This window comes from Tenrec ecaudatus, chromosome 5 (assembly GCF_050624435.1).
Source record: "Tenrec ecaudatus isolate mTenEca1 chromosome 5, mTenEca1.hap1, whole genome shotgun sequence".
In the NCBI taxonomy this organism is placed as follows: domain Eukaryota; kingdom Metazoa; phylum Chordata; class Mammalia; order Afrosoricida; family Tenrecidae; genus Tenrec; species Tenrec ecaudatus.
In genome coordinates, this window is record NC_134534.1 from 181854335 (window position 1) to 181881260 (window position 26926).

At 52.4% G+C, this 26926-nt stretch overlaps 1 protein-coding gene across 1 annotated transcript; it reads right to left on the minus strand.

Annotated features, from left to right (window-relative positions):
- Nucleotides 1-23: 23 nt before the first annotated feature.
- OXTR (oxytocin receptor) lies at nt 24-26926 on the minus strand. The gene is made up of 2 exons (XM_075550807.1): nt 25996-26926; nt 24-271 (listed from the first exon to the last, which is right to left on the minus strand). The coding sequence occupies exons 1-2, from the start codon at nt 26924-26926 to the stop codon at nt 24-26; spliced, it is 1179 nt and encodes a 392-aa protein (XP_075406922.1).

The window sequence follows — 26926 nt, forward strand, 5'->3', positions numbered from 1 at the left end:
GGCCAGTCGGGCCCCGGGCGGAATCACACGGTGGATGGCTGGGAGCAGCTCCGCTGGCTGGAGCTGCGGTGGCTCAGGACAAAGGTGGACGAGTTGCTCTTTTTGCTGACACTGGTCTCCCTGCCCCGGCTGCCCTTCAGGAAGCCGGAGGGGCAGCACAGGAACCGTTGCACGAGTTCGTGGAAGAGATGGCCCGTGAAGAGCATGTAGATCCAAGGGTTGCAGCAGCTGTTGAGGCTGGCCAGGAGCATGGCAATGATGAAGGCAGAGGCTGGGGGCGGGGCGAAGGAAGCAGAGGGAACAGGCGTCATCATCAGGGTGCCACAGGCCTACTTGACTCAACCAGGGCTTCCCGAGCAACCATCTATCTGCCCCGGGTACTCAGTCCTGGGCACAGGATGAAGCACAACGTGGCAAAGTTCCTCTTCCTTCCATCCCCTTGCTCAGAAGATGCCCTCCATCTCCCCTCGCTGCATTCAAGACCCAGACCATTAATCAAAGACTGATTAATTCATTTAAAATTAACTTCAACAGTCATTCAAAATCAACTGGAAAACAGAGCTCATCACAAATTTAAACTTTTAGAGGGAAAGGGGGTGGGGACAGGGAACATCCTACACCAGATGCTTAGAACTTCTCAGCAGAGGTGGTAGATCGGGTTGCTGTCATGTTGTGGGCTAAGCTTTGGGCTGTTAAAAGAAAGATTAGCAGTTCAAGCCCACCCGCCACTCCACAGGAGAAAGATGAGGCTCTCTGTTCCAGTAACGGCTCACACTCTTAGAAATCCTGTATAGGATCATTATGAGTTGGAAACAGCTCAATGGCAATGGGTTTGGGTTTGGGGGGTTGGTTCATGATGTCAAATCTAATAAACTGCAGACAAGCCTCCCAAGAGATGACAGGGCAGCATCTCTAAGACGCTCAAGGAGAAGAACATGACCGAGAAGGTCCCTTATGAGTGAAGGAACCTACAAGAAAGCTAGAAACTTGACCAGCCTTATGTCTTTTATGCAAAACTTTTCAAGAAATCAAGTCCAGAATTCAAGGCCTAAATCCAGGAAATGGCTCTTCAGTGGGAACACTACAGTGACAGAACAGATTGAAAAGTTTAGGTTATGTATATTTTACCAGATCCATTAAAAAAAATAAAATAGGAGGGGAGAAAATAAAGGCACCAGATCTTACTTGGTTGTACAAGGGAGGTGCGTTATTCTGGGTTGACTAGAGCAACAAATTCTCATAGACACTCATATGTGTATAACAGAGAGCTTTCTATAAAAGATCAATTGTATATTGAGAAAATATCCCAGGCCTGTCCAGATCAAGTCCACAGGGCCAATATTAGCCCATATGTCCAATACCAGTCTATGAGTTCCTTTTCAGACTCATGCAACACATGCAATGACACCAACTGCAGGAAGATCACAGGCCAGTGGGTGAAAAATCTTGTGGATCCAGTGGTGGTAAAAGCATCTTAGCGCTGGTGTGGTTTCCACATGGCTCCTTTAGCTCCAGAGCACTGGGTCCATCAGCGTGACTCCATGTGGCTTGTCAGCAGGAATGTCTAGCAGGGAGAGTGTATGTGTGTTCTGCCTCCAAGGAGGAAAACAGGAGTTCCCAGAATACTCAGGCAAAGGCCATGCCCACACAGAGGCGTGATTGGCTATGACCTGATGGACAGGCTAGACTCCACCCCTATAATCTATTTTAAAAGTTGGTATGAAATTATATAATGACCACAGGAGGCACCCCAAAAAGTTTGTGGGAAAGTTCTGTTATTTTTTAATTCCATCCCCCCGCCCAACTTTGTTGAAGCCCTCTCTACTTAGGTACAGAGAGGTCCTGGTGGCACAGAGGTTAAGTGCTCAGTTGCTAGTCACTTCAAGTACCCACCAGTCACTTCAAGGTGAAAGAGATGGCCACGTGTTTACGTGAAAAGGGCAAGTCTGGTGAACCCTGTGCTGCAGTTCTACTGCCCCCGGAGTTGCACTGGGTCAGTCGGTTCCTGATGTTGTTGTTATTGTTGTTGTTGTACACAGTTAAATGGTACCATCTCACTTTTCCATTTAAACCACTTGCCTTACTCTTTACATTTGGCTCTTTACCTATTTCCCCCCTATAAAAATAAAATGAAATTAATCTAGATAAACATCAGCAATAAAAAAGTGACCAGCTAATAAATTCCCAAGTAGCCATGCCAGTTTTAATACTTCCAAGCGGCTAGCGTTGGCTGGAGGGGTTTGGACCACAACCAGCATCTCTGCCTTCCCCCACCTCCCCCACCCCACCCACTAACAGCCACAGATGTGAATGACTGGCCTGGCCTGCCCCCTGGGGGCGATGAATGACTCACTATGAGTCAAACTTGCTCATCTCGAGTTACCAAACGTGGAGGACGCATTTGTTGTTAGCTACCATCAAGTCGGTTCCAACCCATCATGACCTTACAAACAATGGAATGAAACACTGCCCAGCCCTGCACCATCCTCACAATTGCTCCCGTGCTTCAGCCCATTGTGGCAGCCCCGCTGTCAGTTCATCTCAGAGGGCCTTCCTGTTTCACTGCCCTTCTACGTTACCAAACACCAGGCACTTTTTCCAGTGAGGGGTCTGTCCTAACATGCGCAAAGTACCTAAGATGAAGTCTCGCCATCCTTGCCTCTGAGATGCGCGCGCTCTGGCTGGACTGGTTTCAAGACGGAGTGGTTTGTCCTGTTAGCAGTCCATGATGCTTTGAATATTCGTTTCCAGCACCACGATCCAAATGCATCAATTCACCTCCAGCCTGCCTTATTAAATGTCCAACTCGCCTGCCTATGAGGCCACGGAGAATACCCTGGCTTGGGTCAGGCCCACCTTAGGTCTCAAACTAACATCCTTGCTCTTTGATACTCTAAAGAGATCTTGTACAGCACATTGACCTAATGCAATAGGTGTTTTAATCTCCTGACTGCTGATTCCATGAGCATTGATTATGGATCCAAGCAAGACAATATCCTCAACAACTTCAATCTTTTCTCCAGTTATCATGATGCTACCTATTGGTCCAGTTGTGAAGCTTCTGGTCTTCCTTATATTCAGTTGTTATCCATGCTGAAGGCTGCATCCTTGATCTCTATCAGCAGTGCTTCAAGTCCTCCTCACTTTCAGCAAGCAATGTTGTGTCATCTACATATCACGGGTTGTTAATGAGCCTTCCTCCGATCCTGATGCCACCTTCTTCTTCATGCAACCCAGCTTCTCTCATGATTTGCTCAGCACACAGACTGACCAAGTATGGTGAAAGAACACAGCCCTGGTGTACACCTGTCCTGATGTTAGACCACGCAGCATCCCTTGGTTCTATTTGCACACTCCCTCTTGATCCGTGCGCTATTTCCACAAGAGCACAATGAAGTGTTCTGGAATTCCCATTCTTCTCAAGATTATCCAGAGTTCGTTATAATCTACACAGCGAATGCTTTGGATCTTGGCTGAAAGCAGAGAATACCAGAAAGACGTTTACGTGTCTTTTATTGACTATGCCAAGGCATTCGACTCGGGGGAGGTTACGTTTTAACTTTTCAATGTCCAAATCATGCAAACACAGGAATCTCCATCAGCGAAAGTTTAAGCATCCACAATCAGCCAGGACAAAAGCTACTTGGGAATAAATAGGGTTCTGGAATCTGTTTGTGAAGGAAGAAGCAGTAGAAATAAAGACAAGTGGGTGAGAATGCCCAGACACTGCAAGGGTCTGCCAAGGGCAAGGAGTGAGTAAGGGGAGCCTCCTGGGAAAAGAAGCGAGCAAGATGACTTAGAGTTAGGTGGGGGAGAGTCTTGCGTGCACACTGAGTCAGGACTGTGTAGGAAACAGGCAGCCACTGATGGTTTTTGAGCAGGAGAGTGACTGATTCCACCTCAATCCACGTTGAGTGGTTTCCATTGCTTAGGCTAGACCACTGCCTTTCTGATGGCTGGAAAGACATCTCAGGATTGCGGTGGGGCCAGAAGAGTCACAGCACAGGCGATGTTGTCTTTGGTCTAATCAGCTGATGCAGGCACCCGTCAGACCCACACACTCTTTTCTTGGAGGAGCCTGTGATCAAGCCAGCAACATTCGTCATCCAAATCAACACTGGCGTTGGCACAGAGAAGTACGATTTTCAAAACCGTCTCATGCCCGTGGTGTAGACTAGGACTGTGAAACTCAGAGACAGACAGTGACTTCCCCAGAACACACAGCAAGGAACCATGTGCTCACACCTAAACGCAAGGATGTCTTGTTCCCGCTCTAGATGGGCTGGCGCACAAAACACGACCCTAAGAAACAAGCGAGATCTCCACACATGGAGTCGTACGCTACGCTCACGGACACCAAACCAAACTCACCCCCAGGAGTCCATGCCGACTCTGAACAACCCACAGGAGAGGGCAGAATTGCCCCTGTGGGTTTGCGAGACTGTGATTCTTTATTGGAGTAGGAAGCCTCGTCTTCCTCCCACAGAGCGATTGGTAGTCTTGAACTGCTGACCCGGCAGCGGAGTTTAAAATGCGCATATCACCAGAGTGACATACAGATAGGATGCGATACCAGTCCAGGGTCGGTCAGCCTCCTTCAGAGAGATAAGGACCAAGTCTGTGGAAACAAGAGAGGCTTCAGAGAAGCAAAGGACTCTGAAGGAAGAGCAAGCAAGTAGGAGGATATCGTTTGATATTTCTCGATAAAGATCAAAGACGATGTTACCATGAAATCAGCGGGCAGGGGGCCCACAGCACAGGCAGTGGCAAATACAGCCGGAAAGGAGCTTGATGCGCGATACAAGGTATATACGCGCAGTGAGGCCCTGTCCAGCTCAGTCCGTGAACATATTTCCCCCCAAAGAAATCATTGAAAATCAAATAATTGGTCCCGAGGCCCCCAAATGACACATACATTCTAGCCATCTCGCTGCCTGTCACTGTCTCAGGGACGCTGTCTCCATCGAGTTGTGTCTGATTTATTCAAATTCACAGTCACTTTTCAACCTCTTCGACGGTCGGGGTTCTTGGTTTTGTGGTCGATGATTTCACACCTTTCGCTACATCAGCAGCTTTAGTCACATTTTTGTTTTCAGAAACATCGATCAGGTCGACTGAGCCGTGTTGTATTCAGCCGCCAAAGCAGACAAGTGGCAGTCCCATTCTAATTTCGCAACGGTTTCTTTCTCTATCGTGGCTCACGGTTTTCCTCTTCGCTTCACTGCTGGGCTTGCTAACTTGCTTGGAGCCATGGTTCTGATGTCCGATACAAATGAAGAACAAAAAGAAAGCGCAGTGACAACTGGCATCGTGCCCGATGAATGCACTGACTCGAGCGCTGCGTGTTGTCCGAACAAGAGAGGTGCTCCGACGGAAGCGCCACTCCTGTGAGTCCCCGGTGAGGCTGGATGGGGGACTCTCTCCTGGCCAGTACAGGTTTTTTCAAGTCAGATTTTCCGCACGACTGTCGAGCAAAGCTATGGACGCGGAGCAGAGTGTTTGCACGCTTTGCTACTTGCGTAGCAGAAAGGTCAAACTTGGAGCCTTTCCAGAGCCAAGGCGTCGCTGTATGCGGAGACAGGGACTGAGCATGCTCCAAAAGGCCGCCTGCCCTGGGGAGCAGGGAAAGGGGTGCAATAGCTCCCACTGAGCCAAGATGGAGTGGTGCCTGAGTGGCCACCCGGCCAATGAGATTTGCCACGCCTGGGTCAGCTCTGGTCAGCGTGACTCTCAGACGGATGGTTTGAACACAGACCCTGATCTCTGCTCTGCTGACAGTTGGTTAGCTATTAAAGAAAATTTACTCAGCTCCTTTTAATCTTACGAGACAGGATGGCGCTTTCCCTTCATCCAGCAATAGTCCGGGGGGGGGGGGGGGTGAAGACACTGACTACTGTAAGGCAGAGACTGTCCAAGGCCAGCATGGTTGCCACTACACAATGTCCCTCCAGCTCCACAAAGGTGTCAGCAAGGGCCTTCAGCATGGATTACATCGCAACACCAAGAACACGAACATCCATCATGACCCCAGTTCTACCTTATAAATCCAGCTAGACCAGAGCAGGAAACACAGAGAATCCAGCACAGATAAACCCCTCAGGACCGACAATGGGAGTAAATACCAGGAGGGCAAGGGGAAGTGGCAGGAGGAAGCGGAACTGATCAATCATCTACATATAACCCCCTCCCAGGGGGACAGACAACAGAAAGGTGGGTGAAGGAAGACTTTGGTCAGTGAAAGACATGAAAAAATAATAATAAGTTATAAATAATCAAGTGTTCATGAGGGAGGGAGGGAGGGTGGGAAAGGGAGGGGGAAAATAAGGAGCTGATACCAAGGGCTCAAGTAGAAAGAAAATGTTTTGAAAATGATGGTAGTGGCATATGTACAGATGTGCTTGACACAATGGATGGATGGATGGATTGTGATAAGAGCTGTATAAGCCCCCCGTAAAACGACCAAAAGAAAACAAACATCCTCACAACTGGACCAATGAACACACCATGATAAACAGAGAAAAGAAGTTGTCAACACCTTCATCGTACTTGTATACAGAATAAATACCCATGGAAAAAGCAGTCAAGAAGACAAATGGTGCTTCATTGGGTTGATCTGCCACCAATGGCCTCTTTAAAGGGTTCAAGAGCAAGGATGTCATGCGGAAGGCCTGACTCAGGCCCTGATGTGATCCCTCACTTCGCGTGCATGTGACCGTAGGACCATGAATGAGAACGACTGCCGAAGACGGGAAGCACCTGAGTGATGGTGTGGACAAAGAACACTGAGGAAGCCACGGACTTCGAGAAGAATGAACACATCGGTCTTGGAAGAAATACAACCCGAAGGCTCCCTGGCTGTGAGGATGGCAAGACTCTGTCACATGTACTTTGGACACATCCTAAGAAGGGACCGATCCCTAAAAGCACATCGTGCTTAGTCAAGTAGGTCAGTAAAAAAGAGAAAGGTCCCCCACGAGACAGATGGCTACCGCAGCTTCAACAATGGGCTCGAGCATCATGATTGTGAAGACGGGGCAGGACCAGGCGGTGCTTCTTCCGGTGGTGCAGGGGGTGGCGGTGAGCCGGAGCCGACCTGGTGGAACGGCAAATCAAAACAGGAAGCGTAGACAGCAGGAAGGGATGGGAAAGACGGGCCGACAGGAAGGGGAAGCGCAGGGAGGACACGGGAAGAGAGCTGTGACGTGACGGAGACACGGGGAAGAAGCATGAAGTGCTGTGTTACATTCAGGGGACCGATGTCCCAAACGAAATGTATATGTAGTGTGGAATGGAAAAGACGAAACAGAAACAAAAACAGCTTGCTATGTGGATTTTCACCCTCGCCGACCAAGTAAGAGAGGCCAGCACTCGGCATGTCAGACGGGCTCCACTTGGCAGTCCCAAAGCAAAAGCCCAGCTTTCCCACGGCTGGCTGCGCAATCACCAAAAGGCGTGATTCGAGGGCCCACGTCTTTGTTTCCAAAACGACCTCAGCAGGAATGGTGTCACGTTCGACATCGTAACAAGCGTTTCCCTAAGAGCCAGAGCCTGAATAGAGAGGCGCACATCTGTGCGCCTCACCGCACTGTTCACAGTAGCAAGAAGACGGAAACAACCCAAATGGCCATCGGTGGAAGAACGGATGCAGACACGTCAGTGCATGCACACCACGGAACACTACACAACGTTAAAGAGCAACAATGAATCTGCACAGCACCTCACGGCATGGATGGACCTGGAGGATATCGTGCTGATGGGAATTAGCCAAGCGCAAAGGAATAAATAGTGTATCAATCACTGTCATACAGCGTTGAGAGAGGATTTTCACAATCAAAGGAACTCTCTTTAGTGGGTATCGGGGTGGGAGGGAGAGAGAGGGTAGGGGAGTCATGGGATAAAGAGCTGACAGGTGTCAACTTGGGGGAAAGGAAGATACTATTCAACAACAGGGAGATGTGCAAGAAAGGATGGGAGGTGTGGTGAGTTGCTGAGTGCAAAGTTAATCAATCACCCTATAAGCTTTTACCTAAAATTCACGATAAAAAGCGTTCTTTGGTTGTTTGTTTGTTTGGTTGTTTGTTACTGGAAGGTTTAAGGGGGGCGCGTCATGATCCTGGAGTACACTGCTGTGGTAGCGCAGGATGTCTGCACCTACACGAAAGACCAGTTAATGCAACTGTTATTCAAATTTGCACACCAACCACTCAAACTAGTGCTGAAAAACATTGAAGAATGCTACCAATTTCTTCAGTCTAAAATTGAAGAAATATTCAATCAAGATGCATTAATGATTACTGGTCATTAGGATACAAGAGCTGGAAATGTAGAAAGATCAATAGTTGAAAAAAGGGGCCTTGGCGGTTGTAAGAGGGTCACTATGAATCATAGCGGATTCAACGGCACCTACCAACAATGCCCGGGATACCAATCATGCGTTCCATTTTAACAACTTTCCATTTTCCTAGATTCATATTCTGTTCCATGTTGCAATTATTAATGGGTGGTCGTGGCTGCGTTCCCCATTTCTCGTTGTGTCACATCAGCAAACGGAGGTCCTGGGTGTTTAGCTCCATCCATGTCACGGGCGTCAGCACTGCTGTGAGGATCTCAGGATTCTCGCATTTGGCAGTTGTATAATGATGTAACCATCTCCTTGATGGGATCCGCCCGACGTAATCAGCCAATCAGTTGTAAAGGGTCAGGATGGGATCCAACCCCCTTATTCAGGCCAGAGCCCTGGCTGATGCAAGGGGAGCTTCCTGGCTGTGTGACCCTCCTCCTTGGTGTCTTTTATCTTAGACAAGATCAAAGGAAAGCGAGCTGGACGAGGGGGAAGTTGACTTCCACCAAGAGAGAAGACTGGGTGTGGCGTGTGCACCCTTTGGACTTGGTCCCCTACGATGAAAACCTCCTAAACCCCAAGGAAGATAGATGCCCAGGCTCACGAAGATCTCCCAGGGATGGCCGTTCCGCAGATGTGGACTCTTTCTCTGGAACCGACACGGAAAGAGAGCCTTTCCCTAGAGTGGGTGGCCGAGATTTGGGCTCTAGTCTCACTCCCTAAAACGTGCTTTGGACAAGTCCCTGAAGAAGGACACCATGCTTGGTAAAGTGGAGGGTCTGCGAAACCCCGACCAAGGGCGCAAACAGCGGCATCGTGAGGATGGCGCAGGGCCCGGTGCCGTTTCATTCTGTTGTGCTTCGGGTCACCGTTAGTCGGGACCAACCTGATGATGCCAGATGTCAGCAAGCAAGCAGAAACCTGGGAGGAATCCGTTTCTCTTTGGTGAATCCGCTCCTCTGTGCCGTCCCTGCTGTAGCAGTGCTAGATGACGAAGATGCCAGGGCCTTTTCATGATTCCTGGTACGGCATCGTGGTTCATAATGGAACTCTTAGCTCTTTCATTATGAAGAGGAGTGCTGGTGGTGCACTGGGCTAAGCACTGGGCTACCAACCAGGAGTTTGGCTGTTCAAACCCACCAAACACTCCATGGGCCAAAGGTAAGACAGCCTCCTTCTTGTCCAGGGAACCCAGTTCTACTCGGTCCTGGAGTAGAAGCAGGAGTCAAAGGAGACCTGACAGCAGCAGGTGTGGTGTGGCTGACTATCAGTCTTCTACCACCTGTCGGCTTCTCATACTGCACAGGCATGCCTATCACTATGGTGACAGCAGTCATGCTGCCAGTATTTCAAATGCCAGCAGGGCCACCCACAGTGGACTGGTTGAAGAAAGGGCCTGATTAGCCGATTCTGAACATTAGCTAATAGGAAGCCTATGGATCACAAGAGAACACTGTCGGATGGAATGCCGGGAGGTGAGCCCCCTTCTTGAGAAGGAGCGCAAAGCACCCAGAGGCCACCACACGGACTGAAGCACCTGGTGGTGGTGCCAGTGGTACAGAACCAGGCAATGTTTCTGTTTCTTCTCAGTAAGCATGAGCAATGGGCCAGGAAGGCGCTCCCTGGGGTGTATCTTGGAATGGGCACTAGCCCAGGGTGGGGCACATACCACGGACCGTGGCTGAGCTTCTGGAAGCTGCCACATCATGGGACAGTGGCATCCAGAGCCACATTAGGTCAGACTGATGGCCAGGAAGGGTGCATCGGCACAGACTCTTGACCTGGCTCAAAAGGCTGCATCGCCGAGGAAGCGTTCCGAATAGGTCAGCCCTTCTCACCAAGGAATGTTCCGGGGAGTCGAAACAGATGGAAAGAAGTGGCCTATCTTTGAGAAGACAATGAGGACGCCTGGTTATCAAAATAGCCAACTGCTATCGCGCTAACCACATTCCATGGTGACCCCAGGTCTGTTGGAGTGGAGCCTCACTGCACACGGTTTGCAGTGGCTGGTTTTCCAGAAGTAGATCACCTGGCTTATCTTTGGGGGTGTCTCCGGGCCCCCTCGAAGCCCCAGACGTCCAGTTCATAGCCAAACATTTCAACCCTGGGCACCACCCAGAGGCTCCCCATGAAGTCAGAGGTGTGCAAAAAGAAGCAGTGCGGGGCATCCTGTAAGAAGGTGGTGTCCTCCCTGCCGGCGGGGCGGTGAGTCTGGTCGGAGCCGTCATGACCCCGAGCAGAGCTGCCCCTGTGTGTTTCTGAGACGGGTGCCCCAGATGGGGGTAGAAAGCCTCATCTGTTTTCTGAGTTACTGCTGGTGGTCTCTAGCTGCTGGCCTGGGCTCAGGACCCCAGTGAGTAACAACTACACCACCAGGGCTCCTCTGTGCCCCCAAGGGTGCCCTTGGCCAGCCCCACGTCTTGCCCTGCAGATCCCAGGTTTTCTGTGTGTGGCGGAAGCATAGAGAAGCTCCCCTGCCTGATTAGCTGCTGCCTCTGTCCTGTCTGCTTACCCACCGTGAAGCCCTTAGGGTGATTGGCATCTTTCAAAGTACAAGTGCCCGCCGAGGAGCCGTTTCCCCATTTTGTCTGGTGCTGCCTGACAAGATCACGAGGCATGGTCCCTGCCCAGTGGCTGCGCCTGTCAGGTTTGTAGTGGGTGCTGCGCCGGCCCCATTCAGGGCTGAGGCCCCGCGCCCCCCGCTGTGAGAACTGGCTGCCACCTGCTCATAGCTGAATGAGCTCATCTCAGGAAATGGCCTTCTCCGGAGGAAGCTGAGATACTGAGAGAGAAGGTGAAAGAGTTAGCCTGCTGTTGATCAAACGCCTAGAAATAAGATGCAGGATTCAGCGGAAAATCCAAAATGCGACAGCCCCCTCCCTTGCGGTAAAAAAAATCCTTTTAAGTTCCATTGGTAGGGATGTCCTGGCTCAGGAAGGAGGCTAGCAAGGCCATCAAGCTAAGGAGCCAGAGGAGAAGTACCCCTCTTCAGAGGCCTCTGGGGTGGGAGGGCTGGGGAGTGGGGGGGTGGTCTGGTAAATCCAGGCACAGAAGCACCACTCAAATATAGATAAACAAGGGTCCACCCATGAAGCTTCAGGGGACGGTGCTCTATTGGTTCCTGTGGAAAGTAGGTACAAATAATTTCCGAATGATCATTGCAAAACCTGCCTGTTTAGTTATCCTGTGATCATTGTGAAAACCTACTGATCGCCTTCTGAAATCATTGTTTGAAAACCTGCTTCTAGCACATAGTTTGATGTATATAATTTGCTTGATTTTCACTGGATTTTGGAAGCAGTCTGAAAGGAGAAGCCAAGCTGGTTTTTTTTTTTAATTTCCATAAGAACTTGCAGGGATAAACTTAGAATTTCCTGAATCAACCTGGCCTCTCTTCTGGCTACAGTGACAAGCGCTGCGGGACCTCTTGCAGCCCCACGAAACGGGTAGCACACACCCAGCAGCTTCTCAGTCCAAATGCACAAGGGCTCAGCACCCTTGCCTCAAATAAGGCTTCTTTGAAGGACCATCCAAGTCCCCAAGCCCCCTGTGAGACGGCTGAGACATCTGTTACGATGGCATCACAGCCAACTTCTCAGACTGCCCAGTGGGACACACATGGTTTAGTCCCCAGGGAAGTGCCCAGCAAACTTTCTGCACACACATGTTCTCAGAGTCTGAGAAACAAGGCTGGTCAATGGCTGGTGTGTATGGTCCAGTTGCCTTGGAGAGGACTCTAACTGGTGGCACCCCCATGTGTGTGTGAGGTCTGCACCCCATTCCCAGAAAGGGATAGTTTTCCGGAAGTAGATTGCCTGGCCTTCCTCCCGAGGTGGATGCCAACCTCTAGCAGAATGTTGATGGCTGGCGTCACTCGGGGTCTCTTCCATGTTTATGGGAGAAACCAAAGGGAAGCAGATGGAACTGCTACTGGTTCCCTGTGGTCACTCCCTCCATGGTCAGTCCTCAAGGCTGAGAGGCCACTTGCTCTCCCTTGGGTCCCCGTTCCAAAAGCTGAGCAACGATGGTGTCCCCACGGAGAGAATGGCGGTGTAGTGGTTTGCTCACTGGGCTGCTCGCTGCAAAGTCAGCAGTTCAAAACTGCGGCAGCCATACAGGCACATGAGGGGACTTTCTACTCCCATAAAGAGGTGCCGTCTCAGAAACACACAGTGGCAGTTCTACCCTGTCCTCTAGGGTCACTCTGAGTGGCCTGGATCGACTGGATAGCAGTGAGTTTGAGGTTGTTTATTTTGAGAGGAGGCCAGAAAGGGCCTGTGTAGAGAGGTGTGGTGTCTGGGCCATGCCCCCGCATGATCAAGGAAGCCAATCACAGGGCAGGGAGCCAGGAGGCTGAAGCACGCTCCTGGGGACTGAGTGCCCCCTCCCCACCCCAGCCCCAAGGGCTCCTAGCTAGGGGCACATTGAAAGGTAAGCAGCACGGATTCTGGGCGAAGGGATGGTTTGGGGTCTTCACTGGGAGAGCCAGTTCCAATCAGGCCTCTCCCACTGGCCATCCCTGAAAAAACTCACTAGGGCGGAGTATGATGCTGCTCCACTCTCATCCTGCCAGGCCTGCCGTGGAGAGTCCCATCGGTCCTTTCGTTCCGTTTCCACACCCAGAGCCAGGCACGCGGCGGGGCACTTGGATATCTGCCTTCAAGGGGCTTGTTCACAAACAAGGTGGGTAAAGACAACTACAGAGCAACCGGCAGCCTGTGCAGGCGGGGCTGGTGGAGCAGTGACGGCCTCGCTTCCATTAAGGCTTCCTAGAAGTCCCGCGGGGGGCGCTGAGCCCAAAAGGCCACTCACCAAATGCAAAAGGACGCTAGTATGCCCCCCGGAGAGAAGAAACAAAGCTGAATTTCCACTTAGAGCCATGATTCATGGAGGGTGGGAGGCAGAGGGCCACGGGAGGACGGCGTGCATTCCGAATCTTAGCCTGGCTTTCCGTAAGTGGCAAGAACTCCCTCCCAGCTCACCGAAGGCCCAAATTAGCCCAGAACAGCTGATAGGCAGCTGGCCACAGCCTCTCCAGGCTAACGTTTCACATGCAGTCCAGACATATGGCTGTTTTCATCGGCATCAAATCGTGCCCATCCACTTTTATAAGAGGCCCTCGCTTGGGATGAGGCCTACTCCCTGTGACTGATTCATTTCTAACCCACTTATTCCTACAAGGTTTTTAAAGGGGCCTTTTAAAACTGGGGGTAAATTATGCCTATATAAAGATTACATCCCAATTTCACACAATCATATTTGCTCTCACATTCACGTCTGTGTCAGAAGGTGTGTGGACCGTGGGAGCCCGGGGAACCTACAGGGTCATACTGCGAGGTGAGCAGATGGAAGCTACCGGTGTCTCTGTGGGAGAGGGAGGAGGCTCTCTAGTCTTGTAACGAGTCACAGGCTCACAAGCCCACAGCGACAGTCCTACCCTGTCCTGGAGGGTCGCGATGCGTCAGAACTGACTTAGCAGTGACTTAGGGGGTGTTGTTTCTGTGGACTGTGGGTGCTGGGTGCCGTCGGGTTGGTTTGGACTCACAGTGATTCAATCGACAGCAACAGCAAACACCGCCCGGTCCTGTGCCCTGGTCACAGTTGTTCTGTTTGAGCCTGTGGTTGGCCTCCACGGTGGCAGTCCACCTCCTCGAGTGTCCTCCTCTCTTTCAACGACCTTCCACTTGACCCAGCGTGATGTCCTTATTACACGATTTCTCTCTCCCGACATGTCCAAAGTTGATGTGAGAGGAAACTCTCCACCTCCGCCTCCATAGAGAGGAAAACGAGCTTTCAGTACGTCCTTCCACAGTCCATCTGTCCGTTTTTTGGACTGTGGTGCACACACGTGTTGCTGTGACGCCGGGAACAATGCCATCGGTTTGAAATGCCAGGCGGGTCACCCATGGGAGGCAGGTTTCAGCCACACTCCTGTCCTCTTGGGAAAGGACCCCGCCACAGCCCATGGGACTGCACAGAAAGATTAGTCACAACTACAGGCGACCTGGAACGGAAGGGCTTTGGGCAAGGAAAAAATACCCCCAGAAAGATGACTTTAGGCCAAGGGGACCATCATCTGAGAGAGAGAGGTCCAGCATGTAATTTCCTAGTCCGGAATCAAAGCCCTGCTCTGGGGACATTTCTGACATTCCTAGAAAGCCAGCTACTTGCTCATAGTTGCTTCCCGTTTCCTTCTGGTGTACAATTTTTAAATTGGTGTAAACCCCTTTTTTGATGGGGGCAGGGGTTGGGGGCTTCCCTTGGCAACTCCAGTCCTGGCTGCTCCTCGCCAAGCCTATTTCCCATCCATCTCTGCCTTAGGTTCTCAGCCGCCCCACGTGAGACCCGGAGCGGCAATGCGGTGCTAACACGTGGGCCCCCTGGAGGCTGGAACGCCAAGAAAAACACCAACCCCCCCTGCCATCGAGTCCATTAGGCCTCACGGCGACCCGATAAGACGGGCTAGAACTGCCCCTGCAAGTGTCTGACTGCATGGGGATGACTGGTGGTTTCTCATTGCGGTCTAACCCGTCCCCACTGCACCTGCCGGGCCGGCCGGCGGGGACTCGCCACCCACGGTGCTTGCGGCAGTGGTCCCCGGCACACATCAATCACAAAGATGTCACAGGAGCCAGCATGCTTCTGCGCCCGTGTGCTTGGCGCCGCCGGGGGTTGGAGCAGACTCCACAGCAGTGAACAATGGCCTCCTGCTCAAAGAGGAGGGGCTGTGCCGGACACACAGAGCAGGGTCCGAGGAAGAACCTCATTCCAGATGCAGAAAAGCTGCAAACAACCGGCTCTTCCATACTCGGGGACACCCCGGGGTCTGGAGGTCAATGTGGGTCACGTGTCGAAAGGAAGGCAAAGGGAGGGTCCAGGGGAAAGAGACGGCCATGCATCAAAGCCTTGTCATTGGGGGCCAGTTGCACAGATGCCAGTTACAAATGCAGACTCTTGAGACCTGCCTCAGGCCTCCTGAGTCCGAATGGCATTGACAGGTGACCCTCGGTGATGTGCACACCCACAGAGTTGGGAAGCATCCTCTGACTGGCTCCCACCGCACCGCTGGAAGGCAGGGGAGGCGACAGAGTGCCTGTCAAACATCTCGCAGGGTCTATTCTTGTCCACCTGCTCCTTTGAACGGTCAGCGTCACAACACTTTCCAAATAGCGCTTCCTCCCTGAGACCTTCTCGATTTCCCCACGGACCCGGAACCAACGCAGGACGTAAAGCACACACGCTACCACTTTGCTCCATTCTCATTCTTTATGCTTGTAGCCCTCTGCTGGGGACTGTGTGCTGTACGTGGTTCACCAGCAGAGAGTCTGGACAACGGGAGTCCAGTAAGCGACTGAAGTGAGCTGAAGCGTGAACACAGCAGACAGAAAGTCCTATTAAAGGCAAAGAGGCCCGTGAGACCAGAGACAGCTAGGGGAAGGGAGGAGCTCCCATGCCCTGGTTGAGCACCCAGCTCAGGATCACAAGCTGAGCTGCACTTCTCCCACCAATCCCTCACACCAGGGTCCCCTCCCAAAAACCCCAGAGCTGGAGCCTCCCCACCTCTCCTCCAGGTAAGGCCTTAGCTTCTCCATTTACACATAGCAGCTTGGGCGGGGGGACTCCCTGGAAACGCTCCTCACAAGAGGACTGACAGGTCAAAGCAGGGACAGGAGGGACGGGCGTCTCGGGTGAGGCGGGGTGGAGACTCGACGACTCTTGTGGAAAGACTGCATTGAGGTCCAGGAGGATGTGGAAAAGGGAGTCCCCTCGCTTGGGAAGCAAGGCCGGCGTCAAGAAGAGGCACATGGGGAGCCCGTGAAACAGCACCGCCCTGTCCAGTTGTTCGGCCGCGCCGGAGACACCTTCTTCACAGCAGGGTTCCAGCTTCACAGCCTTCGAGGTGAAGGACACCCTCAGCGGTGGCGCCGTAGAGCGGCCCGGGCATCAGACTTGGCCTTCAAAGGAGGAGCCTCCAAATAAAGGGATTAGAAGTGAGCATCCATAGGCTGAGAAGTGGGTTCCTTATTACCATCAAGTCCATGCCGACTCATAGTGACCCTATAGGATGGGGTCGAGCTGACCCTTGTGGGTTTCCAAGACTGTAAGTCTTTAGGGGAATGAAAAGCTTCAGCTTCCTCCCAGGGAGTGGACGGTGGTTTTGAATTGCCTGTGTTGTTATCGATTGAATTGGGTTCCCACAAAATACGTACTGTCAACTCTGTGAATGGAATTTCCTTTGGGTTTTCTGCATTGGGCTAAGGAGGCCATATCTCAGGAGGGGTATCTGCAACTTTGGAGACAGGAGAGGAGCACAGATGAAGAAAGACAGATGCCAGACCACCCAAAGGTCACCAGGGAACAGACGCCGAAAGAGGCTGTCTTCTGTCTAGAGCCAACAGAGAGCCTTCCCATGCGGGCTGGCGCCTCTTGAATCTGACCGTCTCACTTCTTAAAGGATGAGAAAATGATGACGGTCGCTCTGAGCAGGACTGGGCTCGGGGGGCAGTGGGATCCGTGCGAGAACCCAGACAGGTGGCAAAGTACCTATGGAAATGGGGGAGTCTATAAGGAGCTCAGGAGAGGCCGAGGTTTCGGCAGTTCGAACCCACAGGAGGTAAATGAGGTGGTCAGCTTCAGAATGGGGCAGATCTACTCTGTCTTTCCCAGGTCCCAAAGAGCTGAATGGTAGCAGTTAGGCGGGGGAGGGGGTAGTAATTCAGCCTGGCAGGGAGGAGATCTTGCACCCAGGGCAGAGGGAATGGGAGGGGGCGTGCAGAGTGCATTTGCTTCTCTGGAGATACTGGTGGTAGGCAATGTTGGGAGGCATTTCTGATGGTCACAGCCAGGTTGGTGTGTGAGGGCTGGGGCTAATTGTCGCTTGTGGATAAGAGACCAGGGACGCTGCTAACCATTCCACGGAGCCCAGGACTGCTTGCCCACCAAGAATGAACTCGTCTCAAAGGACCACAGAGCCACGGTCGAGAAATCCTGTCCTGAACGAGAAGATGGCCATGGGAGGGAGATGAGGGGAAGGTGTGGTGGGACACATCGAGAAGGATGTGAGAGGAAGGGGCTGTGGGGTGGACTGTGCACAGGTGTGGTCCAGGAGGGGGCTCAGAAAGTCAGGATGTTGGGATCAGAGAGGGGAGTGCAGACAGATTCTGAATTTGGTTCACGTGGTAAAGTGAAATTGCTTAACGATGGCTCCTCTATCCGTGCCTTTGTGACCCCCCAACTAAATGACTAGGTGGGAGCAAGTCACTAAGGCACAGAGGACTGTAACTTGAGGACTGGTCAGTTTTGCCATTCGTCTAGGTGCCCGAGGGGACAGGAAGAGGAATCCCATCGAGAAAGAAGTCTCAGGAGCAGGAAGACGAATCTCATTAAGAAAGAAGAGTCACCAGCAGGTGATGGAGGCAGCAGAGGCCGCAGCACCAAGACCAGGAGACTGAGCAGCGAGCTGGCATCCTAACCCATGGAGGCAAAGGCCAAGGTAGTGTGTGGCTGAGACGGTGCCATTCCTTCACGTATGGCAGAGAAGGGGTGCCACGGACAAATGAACTGTACCCCAGTCGTGATAGTGGGGGGAGGAAGCATTGATGAGCTAGATGAAAGTTACCTTAGAAATCCAGCTAGACCAGAGCATGGATACTGGTACAGAAAAGAGCTCAAAATACAGGGAATCCAGGACAGATAAACTCCTCAGGACCAATAATGAGAGTAGTGATCCCAGGAGGGGAAGGGGAAGGTGGGGGGAGGGGGAAAGGGGAAACTGATCACAATAATCAACATATAACCCTGTTCCAGGGGGAGAGACAGCAGAAAAGTGGGTGAAGGTAGACAGCGGATGGTATAAGACATGAAAAAATATATCATTTATAAACTATAAAGAATTTATGAGGGAGGAGGGGTGGGGAGGATGAGCTGATACCAAGAGCTTAAGTAGAAAGGACATGCTTTGAGAATGATGACGGCAACAGATATACAAATGTGCTTGACACGATGGACGGATGGATGGATGGATGGATGGAGTGTGATAAAAGCTGTAAGAGCTCCCAATAAAATGATTTCAAAAACTGTGCCCCTTATATTTTATAATTTGTTGGTTTCCCTGAGAAGCCCCAAGCCTGTGAATATTGTCTGTGAGTTCTGTGTGGTTCCTGAAATGGATGATTGCACCCGCAGAAAGGTACATGCTGTGGGAGGCAGGGTTGGGGTCAGAGTAGAATCCAGAGGATGAAGGAAGGTGGAAAGAGGGCGGGAGGAAGGGAGAACCAATCTTAATGATGGACACATAACCACACACACCCCAGGGGACAAACAACAGAAACCATGGGATAAGGGAGACAGCAGTGGGTATAAGATATGAAAATAACATTAATTTATCATTTATCAAGGGGCCACGAAAGTGAGAGGGGGCTAGGGAGAGAAGTTGACACCAAGGGCTCAATAGAAAATAAATCTCTGGAAAATAATGATGGCAACATATGTACAAATGTGCTCGATACAATTGATATATGGATTGTTACAAGAGATGTTAAGAGCTCCCAATAAAATGATTTTTTGATTTAAAAAAAAACAAACACCAGACTCTGAAGAGGACACGTGCTACTTCCTGTGCCCCCCTCCCTCCTTTGGGGGGCTCTGAAAAATGTCAGCTCAGCCTTGACCCCACCCAAGCCTCTTGGAAGGAAGGATGTGGATTCCCTCTGCTTCCCACAGTTGTCAGTGGCAGGAAGGGGGTTCATGGCATAGGCCACCCCTTCAGAAAGTGCAGACAATCCCTGCCATGCTCCAGGCCCCGCTTGGCGCCTCACGTGAAAAGCAGCTATGACCAGAACGGCTCTGCCCACTTTCATGACCCACCCCAACCTCCACTTCACGCACCCCCACCAAAAAACCACGCATAACACACATTTCCCCAATCCGCTCAGACATCCATCCAAACGGAGGATGTGACTTATGCAGCCAAGCCCCATCCAAAAGATCTTTGTTGCTATTAATCAAAGCATTAAAAAAAAAAACAAGTAAAGCCAGACAAGCAAAGGAAAAACAGATCATTGGCCAACACCATAAAAGCACTCACAATTGCTTAATCAGACAAGAGGATAGTCGTTAACTGTCCATCCAATTCCAATTTAGAGCCAAGATGCCGAGCTTCAGAGTCCTCTGCAGCCATGAATGAACCATTGCCTCCTGCCTACTCTTTGCCATCTCTCTCCAATGTGCCCACCCTGCCTCCCCAGGCCCGGCTCCCATGGACAGATGAGCAAGCAGGGCATTCTGGAAGGTTCATCATTCTGTAGAAACAAGGAGGGGCTCAGTAGCTCATTTCACAGTTAAGGAATCACTTAAAGCCATGTCTTCTGTATGTACCAACATTCCTCCTAAGACCACAGACTTGAGAAGTACTTGGTTGCCCCCAATGCTGGGGTGCTCACTACTTCACCAGGCAGCCAGGTCAGTTGTTAGACAATGGTTACTTACAATGTCTTTGTTTCTACTGAATCCAGTTCTACATACCCATCTGTGCCTATTTGTGCCCTCTCCCACATTCCAGGGACTTGTTCAACTAGCACTGGTTGAGTCCCTGCGAGTGCCCACCCAGTGCTAGGCACTGAGGACACACCGGCCACCAGATCAGGCTGGGTTCCTGTCACCACAGAGCTGATGGCCCACCTCTCTGACCATCGTAGCCTTCTGTCGCACAGACAAGCACCTATGGATGTCCCACCTCTTTTCTGGTGGGTTCCAGCTGCTACTTCCCCATTCCCTCCCACCAAGCTTTGGAGAGAGAAAAAGACTGCCCTTCCCTCTACTGGGAATGGTTGCTGAATCCTTGAGGTCAATCCTCAAAGGGACACAGCACTTGCAAAAAGGAGAAATTCAGGAGGGAGGGTATCCTGGATCTTGCATCCCTCGGTGGTACGAGGGATGACAAAGGTGGGTCTTACAGTTATCATCATATGGAGGAGCACACCGAGGATCAGAGAGGTGAAGCAGCCTGCTCAAGGGCGCACAGGAGGAAGCCAGCCAAACGCATGGATCGTCCAGGGAGCCCCCTGGCTGGATCAGGCATGAAGGGAGATTCCCTCCTGGAGTCTCTCCTTCCTGTCCAGTGGAGGTCCAAGTGGGTCTCTGGGCATCTTCTGGATCCAGTGGACATCACCAAGTGTGAGAGAAAAAAACAGTATTGTGGAAGACAGAGATGGCCAATCTACAAAGTATGAGGGAGATGCTTTTGTTGCTCACCCAGAAACGTTCTTCTCTAGGCTCCCAGGCATCTGACCAGGGTGAGCAGGCAGGAGTCCCACTCAGACTTCGGGTTCGGATGGTAGTGCACCCCAACTCACACATCTACTTGCCCCCTCCTCTCTCTCACTCACACTCACTGTACTGGGCATTTCACGGCAGAGACAGGGAAACCGGTGACAGAGATGCAAATCATCCCAACAGAGGGAGCCCCGCCAGCCCAGTGCCAGCATCACCCTCCTCCCTGGAAAACAAACACACCCTTCCTCCCCAGCCAACTCTCCTTTCCCTTTCATCTCCTCCCTCCTAATTACCCCAAGGTCAGAACACCCCAGGGCCAGAACACCCCAAGGTCAGAACACCCCAGGGCCAGAACACCCCAAGGTCAGAACACCCCAGGGTCAGAACACCCCAGGGCCAGAACACCCCAGGGTCAGAATACCCCAGGGCCAGAACTACCCCTTGGTGAGAACGCTTGGGACTAGCAGCAAAGCAAATTCCACTGGGCTGAAGGAGAGGGTTGGTGGCCATCTTTGGCGATGGGAGTTGATTCAGAAGGATACACAGACTTGGCCAACCTGCTGGAGAAGGAATGGCTCCACATCCCTTTTCAGCAGTTCCTTAACAGGGCCCCAGGAGCAGTCTGGCTGCTGCAAAGAGGGGGTGAGGCTGGGGGACTCCTGAAATCACTACAATGTGTCTTAGTTTGGGGGCTTGTGTTTCCCCCTATCTTGTGAATAGGAGACATATTGAAACAGGGAGTTTTCCCCTTTGCTTCGGCTTTTGTGAGCCTCAGAACTACTTGTCAGCCCTCCCGTGCACGGTAAGGCTTTACTCTCTCCATCAGTCCTACTGGCATAGCCGTCATTATATTACCAGGATTATTTGCCGAAGGTCCCTGCATCGTGTCAGTGGATTGCACCCAGCTGCTAACCCAACAGCTGCTGGGTTGAAGTCAGCCAGCAACTCTATGGAAGAAACACTGGTCAATCTGTTTGTGTAAAACTTAGTCAAGAAATACCCACGGAGCAGTTACCCTCTGGAATGCTGGGGGTCTCCATGAATCAAATCTGATTCCATGGTAACATGTTCACTTTGGGGGTGGAGAGCTATTATTCTCCTATTCTTTATCCCCATCCACTCATTTCCTATTTTCTTTGTCGCACTAGCTGAAATGTTCTGCCCTCCCCACAATGATCTGTTGAGCAAGGTGCACTCTCAACCCATACAGACTTGGCTTGACTCCATCCAAGTGAAGCTGCATGTGGGAAGGACTTGGTGGGGGAGCAGATTATGCCTCAAGGGAGGTGAATCCAAGGACCATCTGAATTAAGAGCAAGCCAAAGAGAATGAAGGCTGGTGGAGTCTGGGACTGTGGATCCTACCATGGACCAGAAGTTCTCTGCTCAAGCGGGGGTGGTTTGTCACCCTCTCTGCCACCTCTTCATCTGAAGTCAGAGTTTAGTGAGCTGCCAGCCCTCCCTGGGTTTTCAAGACAAAGAAGGTAACCTGCCCTTGCCCCACTCCTCCGGTCCACTTGAGCGTGCTCTACCTGTAGGCTTCCCTGGCCATGTCACCCTGTCAGCAGCTGGCTCTCTAAACTGCCAATTTCCATTCTCCAGCAGAGCAAAGGGCCTGGTCTAGCGCTACGGCATCTCATGGACATGGACATCCCATTCCTCCAGTTCTGAAAAGGGAGCTGGGCTGGGCCTTCATTGCATGCTCCTGATCAGAATCTCCTGAGTAGCCTCAAGGGCTTCTCTTTCATTCCCTCCTTGGGGCATACTGAGCGCCTCTTGAGGTGGCTGTGTCTCCAGAGTGATTACAAATATTGTTCTGAAGGCCCGGCCTGCTATTGGCACGTATACAAATGAATGCTCCCACAGGACATGTTTTCTGGCCAAACTCAGCTGACCCTGACTCCTGGTCAGGCTGATGACCAGATTGGCAGTCCTGAATTCTGGGCTCACAGGTCTGACTCTCAGGCCTTGATGTAGCTCCAGCTACTGAAAGCACATTCAGGAGTCGGAGGGTCCTGAACCAGCAGCCACAGTATTACAAGACCCCCTGTAAGTTGGCCCGGGGTAGACATGGCTGAGCGGGGCCCAGGGGAGCCCTGATTGTGCATGTGATCCCCACCCACTGCCCTCAGATTAAGTAATAAAGAATAAGGAGCAACAGGACCTAGAACGTGCTCTTCCTGAAGATCTGCTGTGTGGACGGACCAAGGGTGTACTGCAGGGGTTAAAACCAGGAGAAGTGTGCGACAGGGTGTGTCCCTTTGTCATCCTTCTTCAATCTGGATGCTGAGCAAATCCCCAGAGAAGCTGAATTATATAAAGAACAACATGGCATCGGGATTGGAGGAAGGCTTATGGACAACCTGAGATATGCAGATGGCACAACCTTGCCTGCCGAAAGTGAGGAGGACTTGAAGCACGTGCTGATGAAGATCAAGGACCGCAGCCTGCAGTACGGCTTGCAACTCAATGTAAACAAAATCCTCACAACTGGACCAAGAGGGAATATTACGATAAATGGAGAAAAGGTTTAAGTTGTCAAGGGTCCACAATCAATGAGCAGTCAAGGGATCAAAAGATGAGTTGCATTAGGTGAATCTGCTGCACAAAACCTCTTTGGAATACTGAAAAGCAAGGATGTTCCTTTGAGGACTAAGGTGCGCCTGATCCAAGCCATGGTATTTTCCATGGCCTCATTTGCATGCGAATTGGATATTGAATAAGGGAGACTGAGATGAATTGATGCATTTGAATTGTGGGGTTGGCAAAGAATATTGAAAGAACTGGGCTGCTAAAAGGAGAGACCAATCTGCCACGGAGGAAGTATGGCCAGCATGCATCTCCAGTCCTTGGGGAAGGGCATCCTGTTTGGTAAAGCAGAGGGGCAGGGAGGGAGAGGAAGGCCCTGAAGGAGAGGGATGACTCGTGGCTGCAGCAATGGGCTCCAGCGTGGGAAAGAATGTGAGGGTGGCGAAGGGCCGGGCAGTGTTTCGTTCTGCTGGGCATAAGGTCACTAAGGGGCGGAGTGGACTCAATTGCACCCACCAAGCACAGCAACGAAGTCCATCTATGGAATGCCCCTTGTGCCTAGACAGGACCCCTTCTCCACTGTGGGTCTCAGCCCCTAGGAAGGTCCTTGAGAAAAGGCCACCAGCTTTCCCTGTAGCTGGGCTCCCTTTCAAAATTTATTTCTGTGTTTTGTCTTTTCAGGTAGAAAACGAATTGTCTGGAGTACTTTAACAGGCCGAAAATGTGATTCACTGAGTGTCACCTGAGAGGGGGTGAACATGGGGAGCCCCAGGAGGAGGGACAGGGGAGGGGACAGAGGGAGACGCCTCTCAGACAAGAGAGGTGATCAGGGAGGGGGTGGGCATGCAGAGCGGGGTGGGAATATCCGTGAACGGGATGCTGAAGTGTGGTATCAGGAAAAGGCGGACCTAGGGTGGAACAGCAGTCGAGGCTATACAGGGAGGTCTAGACCCCAGGTCCACCCTGTGCTCTAAGCATCTGTCTCATTTCCTCAATGGTGGGATTTGAGCTCCTCCAGTCCGGCGTCTGGGCTCTCAGGATTCTCTGCCCAGGAAACGGGCATGCTCCTAACACCTCCTTTAAAACATTCACAGCTGGTGTTTTCCCACGCCACGCCCTTCTTGTAGGGTGCTCTTACACCTGGTCCTTGTCACTGTATCTGAGGGACTTGCCCACCTCGGTCTGGAACCTGGAATCCCCCAGAGGCTGCATTATCAAAAGGCTTTGCAGTCTGAGTCCTCACCCTATCCTCACTCACCACTGCCGTGGGCTTGGTGTACAGAGAGGTGGGGAAAACCATCAAGTCATAGTGACTCAGTGGGGGAGTGTTTGGGTTTCCCAGGTGGTACATCTTCGCAGGAGTAAGCAGGCTCATCTCCCTCCCTGGATGCAGCTGGCGGGCTCAAACTGTTGATCTTGTGGTCAGCAGCCCATGGGGTAACTGCTGAGCACTCTGTGAATACTGAATGACATGTGTTTGAGATACTTCAAAAAGCCAGAGGTTGGTGGTGTCAGGAAGGGGGGCCAAGCAAAACAATCAAACTGAATGAAGGTAGCTTTGGGCTGGAGTTTTTACTTCTGTTTCAATGAGGTATCTGTCTGTTTGAAACTGTTGGGTGAGGCCACGGGCAGAGAAGAAGATGGGGAATGTGCCCGGTCTCAAGGGCAAAAGGCACTTGGTCTCTCCTTCACCTTGAAGGTCCTCATCACCCTGCCACCCCCAGCCACTCCTCGCCCTCCCTCCAAAGGAGCTTCTGGAGTTGGGGCTGGGGGCAAGCTGCCTGGAGCTCTGCGGTGGCCGCCCAGGGCCAGCTTCAAGCCCTGCGGTGCACTCTGCTCCCTAAGCGCCCTCCCCCTCCAGATCCCCAATACTACCCTCGATCTCCCAATGCCAACCAGCTGGGCAACAGCCCCATCCTCAGCCCTGCCGTAGAAGGAGCTCACAGCCCAGGGGTGCACAGTTCCACTGAGGGACCCTTACCTCCAGTCTTCCAATGGGGAGGGTACTCCCACCTTCCAAAGGGGAGGGTACTCCCATCCACACTCTGCCCCCCAACCTCCATTCAGAAACAACCCAGCCACGGGGGAGTAACCAGAAGACCCCCTTCCCCTCTCCTTTCCTAGGAGTAGTATAGTCAAGGGTGGATGCCGATGTCCCAGCCAACTCACGCACCCTGGGGACTCAGCTCTCAGCCCCTCCCCTGGCTCTCCCTTCACTTCCTCACCTTCTAGGTTCTCAGTGGAATAACCCAGCTTCCAGGTCTGCCCCATGCAAACCAAACCCCTTGAGTGTAGACAGAGGCAGCCTTGACTTGGAAGCCTCTTAAATCTGAGCTTGAATTTAGGCAGTCTTGACTTGGAAGCCTCTTAAATCTGAGCTTGAATTTAGGCCAGGACTCGAAACTTACCTCCACCACTGCCAGTGAGAAGGGTGCTTCCCCTGAGCCGCGGTTCCTCTCCAGACTCTTGAACCATGGACCCCACAAGCAGCCCAGAGGCATGCGCTAAGGGCTTACTGGCGTTGTTCTCATGTCAGTTTCCTAGTGCCTCATCAGAGTTGGCATTTTCAATAAAAACTCCCTCCAAAACATTGCTGTTTTCCAGAGGAGAAACGGAGGGGCTGGGGTTTTTTTCTTTTGCTTGTTTTTGCCCAAAGCTACTTAGCCAGTGGATAATCAGAGAGCCTCGACTCAAATCCAGCTCTTCCGGATTCCAAAACCCCCTTAGACTTCTCAAGGGTCCCGGAGCCCTGGACTCCCAGCCCCAGCCACCCGCCCCCCAGCCTGTCAGCCTGCCAGGCGCAGCTCCCACCCCCGGTGCCCTCCAGCCCTCCCACCCGCCCGCCCGCACTACCTTCCTTGGGCGCGTTCGCATCCCAGACACTCCACATCTGCACGAAGAAGAACGGCGTCCAGCAGACGATGAAGGCCAGCACGATGATGAAGGTCATCTTGACCGTGCGGATCTTGGCCTTGGAGATGAGCTTGACGCTGCTGACCCGCGCCAGGGGCATCAGCCCTCCGCCGCCCGTGGCCGCGCCGCCGGGCCCTCCGGCTGTCGCGGCGGCCGCCGCCGCCGTCTTGAGCCGCAGGTTCTGCCAGATCTTGAAACTGATGAGGCCGTAGCAGGCGGCCAGCACGATGACGGGCACGATGTACACGGCCAGCGTGATCCACGTGATGTACGCCTTGGGGCCCCAGGGCTGAATGAAGACGGCCCAGCAGTCGAAGACGCCGTCGGCCACCTCGCGCAGGGAGAAGATGTGCACTTGGGGCACGCTGGCCACCAGGCAGCCGAGCCACGTGGCCAGCACGGCCAGGCGGTCGGTGCGGCGGCGCAGGGCGCGCAGAGGCTGGCAGATGGCCAGGCAGCGGTCGAGCGACATGAGCAGCAGCAGGTACGTGGAGGCGAACATACCCACCACCTGCAAGTACTTGACCAGGCGGCACAGCAGGTCGGGCCCGTAGAAGCGGAAGGTGATGTCCCACAGCAGCTGCGGCAGCACCTGGAACACGGCCACCACCAGGTCGGCGACGCTCAGGTGCTTCATGAAGAAGAAGAGGCGCGAGTGTTTGTGGCGCGTGGTGCGCAGCGCCAGCAGCACGCACGCGTTGCCGCTCAGCGCCAGGAAGAGGATCAGGCAGAGCACGGCCACCTCCACGCGCGCCAGGGCCTCGTTGCGCCGTGGCGGCCCGGCTGTGGTGAGGTTGCCCTCGGCTCCCGGCGGCGCCACGCTCACGTTCGCCGCCGCCGCGCTCCAGTTGGCTGCCAGCGCGCCCTCCAT